Raw genomic sequence first — 14,241 nt, 5'->3', positions numbered from 1 at the left:
CTTAGATCTAAGGGTAATCAGGCAATCCCTCGGGGTCTTTCTGTTCAGTCTTCTGCCCAGTCTAAATGCTGTTATTATCTTAAATTCTTCCTCCTCCAAGTCTTCCCAGAAATCAGCAAACTCTTGTGTTAAATACTCCACGAGGTTGTCTCCTTCGCTCTCGGGAATCAATCTCAGTTTCAGATTTCTTTCCTTTCTCTGTAATTCCCACAAAGCCAAAGTTGCATCATGTTCATGAACCTTTTTAGCAATCGGTTCTAAGTTCTCTTGTGTCTCTCCAGCAATAGTTCTAGCTTCCTCTGGAATCTTACGTGTTGCAGAGTTTTCTTGAATCAGCCTGTTTATAGATTCTGTGTTCAAGTCCAGTCTTGCTGTTAGTTCTGTTAATTTCTGTGTATTTTCTGTACTCTGCTTTGTCAAGGTCTCCAAAGATTGATTTATCTTGAGTAACGCTTGTGTCACTGACTCCATGGAAGCAGCTGTCACTTTTTCTTGTCCTTATGTTCCTGTAGGAGTTACGCCTGTAATTGAGCCTCTTTTCTTTTGTTGCTGTTGCTGGTGTTGTTGCTGCTTAGCTTTGGCTCTGGTGGTTATCTCTTCTGCTGGGCCACTCATGTCCCAAGGACGTTCCCACGAAAACAGTCCCCTGATGGAAAATTCCACTGTCCTAGACTGTTACAACCGTTACTTAAGCCCTCTAGGGGGAGCAAAGCAAAATGTCCGAGTACGGAGACAAAGAAGTTAAAGACAAGTATATCAGGAGGCTTGTAAATATATGTTACAGCACTTTTTCCAGTGGATACTATTTCAGCATACTCCAATATACTGTAGCAACAAGGTCTAAAAACTTTGTAGCAAAGGAAACTTCAACCATGTAACTTTCCCAAGAATTTAAAGACAGTTCAGTGCTCTATTGTCTTGTTTGGCAGTCTGTTTCAGGGTATTAAGGCAGCAGAAGATTTTTCCCTTTTAGATAAGTAATGCAGTTCTTATTGTCCCTTTTTCCTTCCCTCTGTCCTGCTTGCTAGAGGGGAGATCTAAGTCCAATGTCAGGTTAAATAGTCAAGGAATGTTTCATACGGATGCAGCTTTAAATTTCCGTTGCTTTAGCTGTCATGCAGTCGGGGGAAGGCAGACTTCCTTAATTTTTACCTTCCCCGTTTTCAGCCAAATTTTCAATTTTAAAAGGTTCCAAATTAGCGTTCAGTCTTACTCACAGGTTTTTCAGTCCCAGATTTACAGGAAGGAATCGGCGCTCTCCGTCAATGGCGACGCGGCTTCACTCTGCAGGCTGGGTAACGACTCTCAGCACCGCGCTCTCCCGATGCCGTTCCAGAGCCTTTAAAAAGGCTCTTTCTGCAGTAAGGGGGGGCGCTTCTGGTGCCCGCCGAGTCTCCTTGTTCACAGGCTTCAGCGCCTGTGATTTTAGGGGTCCCCCGCTTGCCGTAGCGGGTCAGACCCGAACTCGCAGAGCAGTCCTCCTCCGAAGCTCGGAAAGAGGACCGCCATTAACGCTGGCGCCGACCGGAATTAAAAAAAAAATAAAAAAAATTAAAAAAGGAATGTCTCTTCTAAGCATCCTTGCCCTCTAACCCCTAGATTATGGAATATTGCTTTGCATCCGCAACCATGACACCAGTCTCAACCATCACTGCAGACCTTTATGCATGCCTAGCCAACAACAATAATAAATAATAAAAGGGGACAAAGAAAGTCCACGTTCTATAACGCTTCATACATATTGTTGCTTGATATAAAAGAGAAAGGTCTGTTAGCACATGGGCTCTTCTCCACCTGGCCTGGGCAAGACTCAATGTGCATGCATACACCACCTCTGCTAGACAGGCAGCTAAATGCTTAATTTCATAGTAATACAAGCTATGACATTACTGAATGTACAATTCTGGTTTTGAAAGAATGAGCTTTCAAAATGTTTCCACAGACCCTGAAGCAGCTGTCACTGGGATTGTGTTGATAGCCATCTTAGCATTGCTGTGCCATAGGATTTCTGCTTTCAGGCCCTACAGCAAAAATCCTGAGGGTTGTCAAATGAGGAGGGTGGGGTGGGGGGAACTGGCAGAAAGCATGGCAGTTTCCAAGGCATGACTTTGTTGTTTTCCAGGTTCTGCACAGGATGGTTTTAGGTGCTTGATTCTTATTGCTCCAACCAGGGGGTAAATTCCAGCAGGTACTCTCTAACCCAGGATGTGAAATTTTGCAAGAAGGAATATGTTCAAAATCTAGTACATTAAAGCAAATACATTTCCCCACTTCTGAGCAGGCTTTGTGGCAATAAGGTAGCATTCATCAAAGCTGATAACTGCCTGGGTGGATTAGGCTAAGCTCTTCTTTCTAGTTCCTGTTTCAACAACAGAGAGTCATATGCCTCTGGAAGCTGACAAACAAGGCATGAAGGCAAAGCCACCCATTTATGGCATTATGAGGAAAGGGGGAAGTTCTATATTGATGCTCTTATTTTTAGAAACCTCTATTGTATCACCCCACCCCCAGCAATCTTTATTTTCCTCTATGACACCATTATACACGTTTGTGGCCTGTGTGTCTCTTAATACTAACATTTAGTACTGTCTGCTGTTTGCCGTTTTTGCAAATAAGGTAAGGTATTTTTGTTTAACACCCCGCCATCCCACACACAACCGATGTATCGCCAAAAACAACTTACACGTGCCTCACCTTGGCTGCATACACAACAAGCATTTGAAGCACATTTAGACAACGTGACTCCCCCCAAGGAATCTTGGGAAACTGTAGTTCACCATTCACAGAGCTACAGTTCCCAGCACCTTTAGCAAACTACAATTCCCTGGATTCTGTGAGGGAAGTTATGTTCTTTAAATGTATGGTGTATGAGCATTCTCTATTAGAACAACTGCTACACTGTTTATTTAAGCTACTGTAGAACAGGTGACATACCTGCTTCCCCTGGGCATTTATGTGGCTTTTGTCCAAAGTCCCTAGAACAGTCGGCATTCTTGCTGAGCAAAAAAATGCTTCAAGTAACTCATTAAGAATTGCATTCAACAATACTCAGCATGCAAGGATCCCAAAGGGGACATGGAGGTAAAGGAACTTAAGGAGAGAAGAAACAGGAGAAGGAAATGTGCCACATTATTGCTGCTGAGAAGAGAGGTAGGTAAAGGTAAAGGACCCCTGGATGGTTAAGTCCAGTCAAAGGTGACTTTGGGTTGCAGTGCTCATCTTGCTTTTCAGGCCAAGGGAGCCAGGGTTGGTCCACAGACAGCTTTCTAGGGTCATGTGGCCAGCATGACTGAACCACTATTGGCGCACAGAGGTTTGTTATGAGAGCCAGAACACACGGAAACACCATTTACCTTCCCACTGCACCGGTACCTATTTATCTACTCACACTGGTATGCTTTCAAACTGCTAGGCTGGCAGAAGCTGAGACAGAGCAACAGGAGCTCACCCCGTCGCAGGGATTCAAACTGCCAACCTTCCTATTAGCAAGCCCAAGAGGCTTTACCTGCTAAGATAACTGCCTGAGAACACACACACACACACACACACACACACGGAACGGGAGGGGGGGAGAGAGAGAATATGTAATATGACTGGGGGCTAAGCAGGCCAAGTTGCTCCTTGCTTTTTCGGGGGGGGGGGACCCTCACCGGTCAAGCACAATTTGCTTCCCTTGCCCCACAGCCACACTCAGCGCTGGTATGTTGAAAAGCAATATATCACGAGGTGAGAACTCCACATCAACTTTCTATTAGCAGGCCACTTCTTCCAGAGGAGAGGATTCTGTGGTGTTGCTGACTTACTTCCATCAGTCCTAGTCAGCATGGTCTGTGGACAGGGATAGTGGGAGCTGCTATTCAGCAATATCTGGGGGGCCACAGGTTCCCCTTCCCATAGCTGTTCTTTCAGTGCTTTCTGGATGTTCCTCCCCTCCCCCCCAATCTTCCTAGGGGATATTTTTTTCAACACTTTGTAAGGATAGTAGCTACAAACTTGTTTGCACGAATAAATTTGAAATACTTTTGCTACCTTCTATTTTTTTCTTATTCAGAGAATATTAAAGTTAGAATCATCATAGAACTGTAGTTGGAAGGGACCACGAAGGCCACTTAGTCCAACCCCCTGCAATGAAGGAATATTTTGCCCAATGTAGAACTTGAACCCACAACCCTCTACTGACTGAGCTATTTAAGTGTACAGTCATACCTCGGGATGAATACGCTTCAGCTTAAATATTTTCGGGTTGCGCTCCGCGGTGACCTGGAAGTAACGGAGTGCCACTCGCACATGTGCAGACGCTCTAAATGACGTCACGCGCATGCACAGAAGCGGCAAAACGCAACCCGCGCAGACGTGCAAACGTGCTGTTGCATCTTACGTTCGCTTCAGGATGCGAATGGTGCTCCAGAATGGATCCCGTTCACATCCAGAGATACCACTGTATGGGGTAACCAGGAAAGGATGCAATCTAGCAAAATCTATCAGTGTCCAAACTCTGCTTAATTTTAATAATAATAATAATTTTTTATTTATATCCCACCCTCCCTGGTCAAAGCTGGGTTCAGAGCGGCTAACATCATACAAGTAAGACAATGCATAAAAACAAGCAATCAATAAATTAAGATACATCCCAGAATTAATTCAAACAAATTAAAATTAAAACTGGACAAGTGGCAATCTTCAGGTTAATTTTAGCCATTAATTAATTTTATTTCACAGGGCCTCTGTGGCCAACCTTGTTTAGATTTTACCTAGGGTAACTCATCTGTAACCTGTATCAACTGGGTGGTTCAGGTCTATGCTACTGGCCTAGCCCACATCATCACATTTATTCTTCTCTATCAAGAGAATGCCCCATGTGGAAGCAGCTTCTACACTTTGGTGAAAGAGGATAGACCATGCAAGCAAAGGTAAACTCAACAAATCACCCAACCAGTGGCATTATCATGCTTTAGCATCTTCATCAGTAAACGACAGCGATTTTCCAGTTTGTTTGTTATAATTCTTTCTCATCCTGAAACTACAATCCACTTCCATAGCTATAAACAAGCCAAACTGATCAGAAAGGGAAATGGATGCATTCTTCTGGGAAACTGAACATTATACATTAAGGTCTGATGGCAACTTTGGCAACAGATAACAAAGTTTAAAAACAAAACTAGGGGTATGTTGTTCTGAACTGCCGGCCCAAAGGAGAACTTGTGGGAACGGTTGGGTGCAGGGATACAACAGAAGGATTTCAAAAAACTAGAGTGATCAGTTCTAGTGCTTTATTAAAGAAAGGTGTAGAAAATATAATGAAAATGATGGTATATAACACCAGTAAAACTAGCCAAGTTGTACAAAACAAACAACAAATATTGGAAATGTAAAGAAAAAGAAGGCACGTTTTACCATATGTGGTGGGAATGTAAAAAAGTAAAAGACTTCTGGGAAATGATTTATAATGAAATTTTTAAAATGTTGAAATATACATTTCTAAAAAACACCAGAAGCTCTTTCACTTGGTATGGTAGGTACAGAAATTCATAAGAATGATAAAAAATTGTTTTTATATGTGACCACTGCAGCAAGAATATTATTAGCCCAACGATGGAAACAAGAGCAAATGTCAACAAAAGAAGAGTGGCAAATGAAATTAATGGACTATGCTGAGCTGGCGAGACTAACAGGAAAAATTCAAAACCAGCAGGACCAGACTTTCCTAAAGGATTGTAAGAAAATTATGTTGTATCTGAAAGACAATTGTAATTACCTAACATCACTTGTAGGGTTACAAGAAGTTTTGTAAGGAGGACTATATAAATTAATGGGAAAGGGACTAAAATTAACTGATGCAAGATTGGACTTATAGCAATAAGCATAGTAATAAAATGCAAAAATAAAAAGAAATTTAGAAAACCATTAGAAGGGGTCGAAGGAAGTCTTAGGCCGTGATAGCCAAAGATTTGTTATATGGTGTTGGAGTTGTTATGTTGGAAAATTTGTGCAAAAATCAATAAAAATTATTTTTTAAAAAAGAAGGAAAGGTGTAGACTTAAGCAATCAGCCTGCTGATCTCCCAGACTTTACAGACGCAGGACTGACAGACACTGCAGCATGGAGATGGCTTGTCTGCGTCCAAGCAACCATTCACACATTCTTTATATACAAAGCAGCATTATGTCACTTTGGCCAGGCCATTGCATCACCTCACATGACCAGTTGATGGCAAATACCCAAATCTTACCAATAGATCCCAAGCCCACAGGTAAGGATAACATCAAAGCAAGCCAATTAGCCTATATCAAAGCAAATTAATATAAACATACACGACCTTATTGTTACAACAACTATCAATTAATTGTGGGGTTATTTTGACTACCAAGATGGCATTTGCAGAGTTTCTGGAACAGTTCACTTTTGGTTCAGTGCATACCGTTTTACCTGCCATCTGAGTTGTGACGCTTGCTGACTTTGCAAGTTATTTTTTGTGTTACTTTTCACCCTGACCCACATAAGGCACACTACATGCACCTTTGTTTATCTGCTGGCCTATCATGAGACGCGAGATGAGACTGAGCTCTGCAGGAAGTGTTTTCTTTGTCATGCTCACAGAGTCCCGTTTTTCTTCTTGGCTGAGGCCCGTAAATACACAATTTGGGAATTCTTAAAACTGAAACTTGAGGAGTGATCACAATTCACATCTTGCAAGACTGTCTGGTTCCCACTAAGCATCTCTAAAATCCTGATGCCCCACGCCCCGTGACATATAATTCTTATTATTCAAAAAGTCAGCTCCTATTCATGTGGAGGAAGCCTGAAAGGCCATTCACTGTTAATAACTCATTCTCGAATTGTCCCCCTTAAAAATCGAATTGCACCCTCTGGGGCGTGTGCCCCACATTGGGAACCACAGGTCTAGAGGGTAGCTTCTTTATACAAGCCAGACCACTGGGAAAAAGCAATAAGCAAAAAAAAAATAGAGAGAGAAATGGATACAGACAACAAAAAGAGGTCCCATGTTGCAGACATGAAAATATGCATGACTGCTGATTTAGATAAGCAGAGGTTCCTGAACCAAGAAATAAACTTGCATTTGGAGTAAGATTATTTAAATGCAAGGGAACTCAGTAAGAGGAAGAGCAGTCAGTTTCAAGCTACTGCTTTATGTATTAATGAAGTTAATTGGAAACCATCAAGGTTTTTGTGGCAGCAGTAAAAGAAGCTCAATCCCTGTTCTTTAGAGTTACCAAAGAACTACTGGCAGCCCTTAATGACAAGTACTGGAGGTTTGTAGCTTCTTATCTAGAATTGCGTGCTGAGGTCCCCCAAAACCCCTACCCCAATAACTCACACATCACACATAATTTTTGTTTAAGGTTTTTGGCATACTTTTGGCCACAACTTTATTTTCATACAAATTGAGAGTGGTTGCTTAGGCATTGGTTATGACTATCTGTCCCCCCCGCCTTGGGGACAGCGCTGACTCCCGTGAGTCAGCGTGTGGAGGAACAAGACCAGGGACAGCTGGGACTGCGACACAGATCCTCAGCTATTCCCTGCTTGTTCCTTGGGAACTTACACGGCCCGCACCCTGCTCCAAGGGTTTGGACGAAGGGATGGTAAGCCCCAGAATTCCTTTAACGGAATACCCATCAGCAGCAGCATTGGAGGGGCAGGCACAGCCAATCCATACCCCTCCACCAACCAATTTAACCAATGCCTAACCGCCACAGAGCCTTAGCTCACCGCCAAACCACTCACAAATGCAACCCTTCCTTCAATCCCAAAGCAACCATAGCCAACCAGGTGTCGTTCCCTATAGGGGAAATATTCACCCTAAAGCTGGCAGCAGCCTTGAAGGTAATCACAGGGTGCAAAATCATGGAACCACCTGAAGCAAAGCCTACTTTACTTTATTATTTTTATTTTATTTTATTATTATTTTATTTTATTTTACACTTCCTTATTAACATGCTTCCCGGCCTCTTTGGTGGTAGTTTGTCTAGGCACTGGTTCCTGACTAGCTGCACCTGACCTCAGCAGGGCAGCACTGACGACTGGGCCCCACCATATCGTCAGTACCAGCAACATTGTGGGGGAGCAATGAATCCCAAGGCAATCGCATCCCACCAGGTGTCGTTCCCCATAGGGGAAAGATGCACCCCCCATCTGCCCCAAAGAGGGGAACAGTCTTGAAGAAAATAGCAGGGTGCAATATCACAGAACCACCTAAAGCAAGGACCTATTTTATTTTATTTTTTATTTTATTTTATATGTTATTTATTTGATTTGATTTACTTTATTTATTTTATTTTCCACCGCCATATTAACATGCTTTCTGGCCTGCTCGGTGGTAGTTTGTCTAGGCATTGGTTCCCGACTAGCTGCACCTGACCTCAGCAGGGCAGCACTGACGACTGGGCCCCACCATATCGTCAGTACAAGTAAACAGCGTGGGGGAGCAATGAACCAGGATCAGACTCAAGCTCACCCCAAATGCTCCCAGGGACTCTTGCGTGGCCCTACCCCTCGAAAGGGGTTGACAAAGCATGGCAAATCCTTGGTTTCCTGTAATGGAATATCTTTGCGCATTGGAGGGGACAGGTGCTCCAACCCCCCCTCCAGACCACCTTGAACCAAATGCCTTAAATTATTTTGAGTCCAGGGAGAGCTGCCATCAACTCAATCCAAGCCCTCTTGCATGCAGGAATGCAAACTTATGCTGGAGGAAGACAGCAAATCATTCTTGCCCAGCTGTACCACCAGCCCTGCGGGAGGACCTGCACAGGTCACACTCGACCGCACCAAAGGAAGGACCTCCTCCCAAAGCATTCCCCATCTGGACATCCAGTATATGTCCACATGGGCAGGAAGACTGAGATGGCGCCCCAGTCCAGACTTGTCAGCGCGCTTGCCAGCCCAGTGTACAATGCTGTGGCCCAAATGTGCACCGCTGCTCCTATGAGAAAAGGAAATAACAGACAAGCATCAGCACAGACATCATTGTGACACTTCCTGATATAACCCTTGTCAGCGTCAGACTTCCAATGACCCGTATTCACAATCCTGTCTACAGACAGGCCCCCAGTGTGCAGCCGTTGCAGCAGCCCTATTCGGAAGGAATGAGGCGTGTTCAGTGGTAGGCAAGCCGCAGGCCGTAATAACTGGTGCACGGCGTAAGCACATTAATGCCTGGCTAACGGGAACCCATGTTCATGCACTAGGAGTGGGCCAGCCCCCAGGGGAATGAAAAGCCAATTTTTTCTGGTATCCATAACCGTGCAAGGGCCCTCCTCATGTGTAATGGGAAGCCTGATTGTGGCACTCCTGCCCACTAAGTCTGTTTTAGAGTTCCCAACTCTAATGACAAGCTCCAAAGCAGATAAGGAAAAGTCCTGAAGCAATAAGCCTCCAGACTCTCAGCCCTGTGCTGGCTCCAACAACCATTTCCCCAACCCTCAGTGCCCAAAATGCAATGGAATACTGAAAGGAGTCTCGCCTTGATCTTTTACCAGCAGAAAAGTTTTAACTTGTTGCAGATCCTGCATAGGTAAAATTGACCGACTTCCTGCCCACTGTCCTATGAGGTTGGAGCCTATTCCAACCTTCCAAGGCCCTGCACATTACAAACTTTATGCAAGGGTCTCTGAAAAATAAAGCTTCAGTATAACAGACATTGCAGCGGACTGAATTCTTATAGTTATAACAGGACGCCCAATCTGCGGCAGGTGGACCAAATACTGCAGGATCTGCTCAGAGGATGGGGGCCAGTTCATCTGAATGGCCGAGGACTGCCAGCTTAAGGCTAAGAAATCCATCCAGGCCTTCCCATAAGAGCTAAAAGCAGAAGGGGAAATGGAAGCTGCTGCTCTCTGTAATTACTAATTGTTGTCAACATGCCACAGGTGGTCTGGAAAAGTCTGGCAATAGCTGAGTCTGGAGCCCAGGATCTGAAGCGCTCCATCTGAAAATGGGATAGAGTGTCAGAGACATCATTAGAGGATCCCGTAATCAGGAGAGCAGAAAGCACAATATTAAACCTTAAGCGGTGCAGCTCAAAAGCATGAGCGGAGGGGCGGAGACTCTGCTGGAGCGTGAGAACTGTTTAGCCAAGACGCTCACCACTACCTGGTTATCAGACCAAAAGCAGATCCGATGGTCACTGAACTCCTCGGGCCACATGTGAACTGCTACTACAATGGGGAAAACTCAAAAGTTAGGTCACATGATTGCCTCACCATACCGGGCTTGAGGCCATGGCTTTGCACACCAGCAGCCCCTGAAATAAAAAACCAAAGGGCAAAGATCCAGCAGCATCAGCATGAACCTGAAAAATCCCTGTGCAAGTATCCTGCCATGGCCAACTACTATTGCATACATATAGGAATTGCAACCGTTGCATGAGATCCCATTGCATGAGAAAGGTAAGGGGACCTCAGGCCGCAGGCAGCCTGGCCTAGTGGGAAGGGAAGGGGCGGCCTGGGGCAACCACTCTGCATGCAAGATTAATTAAGTGACCCAGCAAGATCGGATCTGATGAAGCATCACTTGCTACAGAGGAAGTATTACAAAATAACTTCCTTCAAGGCAGACAGCTTCTCCATAGGCAAGTGGTATGTTTTAGCAACGATATCCAACTGGATCCCTAAATAAAATGGGAATATGGGCAAGTATTGAGGTATTGCTTGCCAGCTTCCAGCCCCGCTTGGGCAGGGGGCATCTTGTGCTGCCATCATAATACGTAAATTTACAGGGCCGACGCTGGCCAGAACCGCTAAAAAAAGTCCCGACAAAACTGCCGCCGAGCCAGCTTCCTTTTCAGACACACACTGTGCAATGCAAAAACACACTCCGTGCAGTGCTCACATAATCCATGCAATGCAACTATACTCCGTGCGATGCAGCTACACACTCCGTTCAATGCAACTACACACTCAGTGCAAAAACGCACTCTGTGCAATGCAAAAACGCACTCCATGCAATGCAACTACCCTCCATGCAATGCAACTACCCACTCTGTGCAATGCAACTACACACTCCATGCAATGCAACTACACACTTCATGCAATGCAACTACACACTCCGTTCAATGCAACTACACACTCCGTACAATGCAAAAACGCACTCCGTGCAATGCAACTACCCTCCATGCAATGCAACTACACACTCCGTGCACTGCACACACCCTCTGTTCAATGCAACTACACACTCCGTGCAATGCACTCTCTGTGCAATGCAAAACAAAAAACAAAAACAAAAACCAAACCACACACACTCTGTGCAAATGCCACTACACCCTCCGTGCAATGCACACACACTCTGTGCAATGCACACACACCCTCTGTGCAATGCACTCACACCCTCTGTGCAATGCGCACAACCTCTGTGCAATGCAAATGCAAATCTCTCACGCAATGCAATGCAAATGCAGCCCGTGCAGCGCTGTGCCCTGCAACGCACAGAGCAAACTGCAGTGCGGGCACACAAAGGTGCTTTCTCCCGCTTGCATATTGCAAACGTGGCGCCTGTTACATCCCTCGCAGTGAGGGAACCACCAAAAGGCCCTCGACACTGGACCTAAGTGTCCAGGTAGAGCAATGGGGGAGCATGCAGCTGTCCCATATAGGGACCAATCCTGCAACCTAGGCATTACCGGCACTATGCGCTGACCAGCTGAGCTATCCAGGATGATCCCTAAAGACCCGGGACAGCCTCACCCTGACCCCTGTAGAGGTCCAAGGTGATGTCTGAATCATGATCCCTGCTCCTCTTTGCCCTCCTCCTGGATTGCAGCCTTCGAAGATGCTTCCTTCTGGAAGAAGACACCTGGGGCGTCCACAAGTCATCCCCTGCAGGAGAGGCAAGCTCTTGAGGCATTTGCAAAAGCCCAGTCATAGTCCGCAAAAACTAAACAATGTAAGGAACTGGTGAAACCAATGCTTCATGGACCACATGGGGACACTATTCAGGCCGGAAACGCTTCCAGGCCATCGAATTCTAGGGCAAAGCCCTAGGATCACCTGCCAGGCCAGGCATAAATGTTTCCAGTGAAATAGCAGAGTTGAGGCAGCCCACAGCTTGTCCAGGTACCCCTGCTTGCCCTTTTAGAGGGAAGCACCCCTTCAAGAAACCCAAAGTTCTTTTATCACAAATGGGCCGAACTACCCAGCAACAGAATAGCCCAAAAGGAGCAGTTTGTTTTGTTTTGTTATAACAATGGCTAAGAGGGGGATATGAACCCTGTCTCCCAGGTCCTAGTCCTACACTTTAGCCACTAAATCACAATGGCTCGCCTCTAAAATGGCAGTCGCCACTATCAGGGCAAAACAAACTTAAAGAAAATAAACTTGTTCAGAAACAGCATAGTTCAAGAGCATATACAGAGTGCTCATAGTCATTGGAGGCACTGAGAGCCTCTGCCGCCCTCTGACTGCCTCAGATATACATTAGCAGCAACTGAGCCTGGAAGCAGGTACATTCTTATAGAGAGGTCAGAGACTTAACAATTAACTGCTACCTGTAGCATACTTAGGCTCGGAAGTTATGCCCAGGCCGAATAGGCCTCCATGCCTCTGCTCTTGAGAATCTTAGTCTCATAGCAATATTAAAGGAACTCAAAATAGTGCTCCCGCCCAAGGCTAGATTAAAATTTGGCCAACAGCGCTGCACACACTCAAATAAAGCCAACCTTCGGGGTGCTATGAACGAAAGTGATTCCAGCTAAGCTGAGAACAGCCCTGACTAGCCCCACAATTTCAACAAGAGAAATGGGGGAAACCTTTTTGCGAAAGAAAGGCAAGCCACAGATACAGGGAGAATCTTCCCACAGGGCAGGGTAAGGGGTGGGGTGGGAAATTGAACAGGAAAAAGGGGAATTAAATTATTTAAGGGACTAAAGAGGATTAAAAGAAGGGGGAATTAAAGAAATGTAACCAGACAATGAGAAGTTTGCATCACTGTCCTCCAGACAGTCCAAGTGCTCCATGTGATCCGATGTCCACAGCGAAAGAGAAAGAGAAAGCTGTGGACCTTGCTTAAATAACCACTGATCCCACCCCTAAATTGGCAACATCAAATTTACCCCAGTAACACCATCCTCCAATCTGCTCCAGGCCCCTTGAATCTAATACTGCCTGGCAACCAAGTGGAGTTTTGTTCGGCCCCATCCGCAACACGTGCTCTCTTTTAGTGAGAACACGCTTTGTAGAAAAGCCTCAGAGAAGCTTCCAAAGTAGAGCATCATAACAAAATATTTGTCAATGGGAAATTGTCAATTACTCATACATATTACAGATAATGTTCAGCGTGTATGAGTTGAGAAGAAAGCAAGCCTGATCCCACATTGATTTCATAAGATATGTGACATGGTGCTATAAATGTTAAAGAAGGAAGCATGAAACACCATCTGAAACCAAAGGAATGAAGATTTATATGAACAAGGTACTGACGCAGACTAACCCCCAAAATTCAGTGTTTCTTACTTGTTGTTGTATCATTAAGTGATGCAGTCCCATTGCCACGCAACGCTTCGCCGTGCAGAAAACTAATGGAAATTAGCAAGACTGAACAGGAGTATTCCATCATGGACCTGTTAAGCAAACACAGAGAAAAATATAAAACCCATACTAACATACTCATGTCATGTTCATACTATCACGAAGGAGGTTTGAATTTTATTTTTTTGAAAGAATGACTTTTGTAAGGGAATATGATTTATCTGTTGTGTCCAAAGTCTTATAAGTATTTGTGAAACTACCACCCTAGTGCCCAAAGTCTTATTCTATACCACAAATCTTCCAAGTTTGGAAAATTAAGGGATTTGAAAAACACCAAGAATAAAAACTTGCTACTCCAAAAAAAAAAAAAAAAAAAAAAGGGAGCTCCAGGCATTACACAGAAACTGCAAGAGAGGACACATGCCCCACTCGCCCTTCCTCTTTTCTTCTGGGATATGCAAACTGGGGGTTTCTGCCTCTTCCTCAACATTTGGCCTTCAGTATCTCACCAGGGGAAAGGTGCACAAGTTCTCACGTTGCATATTACATGGAAGTACAAAAAGAGGAAATGCGAGTCACCCACATTTCCTCTGTTGCTGCTTGTTTGCACATCCAAAAGCTGGCAGAGATTACAAGCTGTTCAAGAAGAAATCTGACACAAATTCTAGTGAGTATAAAACTAAACAACATATGCAGAAAATGGAACAAATTCCTAGGTTGTGTGATGATCATTTTGTAACAATCTGCTGCTGTTCCGGTC

General features: G+C 44.7%; 1 protein-coding gene across 4 annotated transcripts in view; it reads right to left on the bottom strand.

Annotated features, from left to right (window-relative positions):
- Positions 1-13,735, bottom strand: part of LOC308578312 (receptor-type tyrosine-protein phosphatase epsilon-like) — a 62,760-nt gene extending 49,025 nt beyond the window's left edge. The window contains exon 1 of one of the 4 annotated variants that reach the window (XM_081178586.1): positions 13,467-13,735. In XM_081178586.1, coding sequence (XP_081034712.1) covers positions 13,467-13,623 — 157 coding nt within the window. In that variant the 5' untranslated portion in view covers positions 13,624-13,735. The remainder of the gene's footprint in view (positions 1-13,466) is intronic. The other 3 variants (XM_081178584.1, XM_081178585.1, XM_081178587.1) reach the window with 3 other exon arrangements.
- Positions 13,736-14,241: the final 506 nt, after the last annotated feature.

Source organism: Podarcis bocagei, assembly GCF_964188305.1.
Source record: "Podarcis bocagei genome assembly, chromosome: W".
Classification (NCBI taxonomy): Eukaryota; Metazoa; Chordata; class Lepidosauria; order Squamata; family Lacertidae; genus Podarcis; species Podarcis bocagei.
The sequence above is the reverse complement of the archived record's forward strand: the minus strand, read 5'-3'. Positions and strand labels throughout refer to the sequence as shown.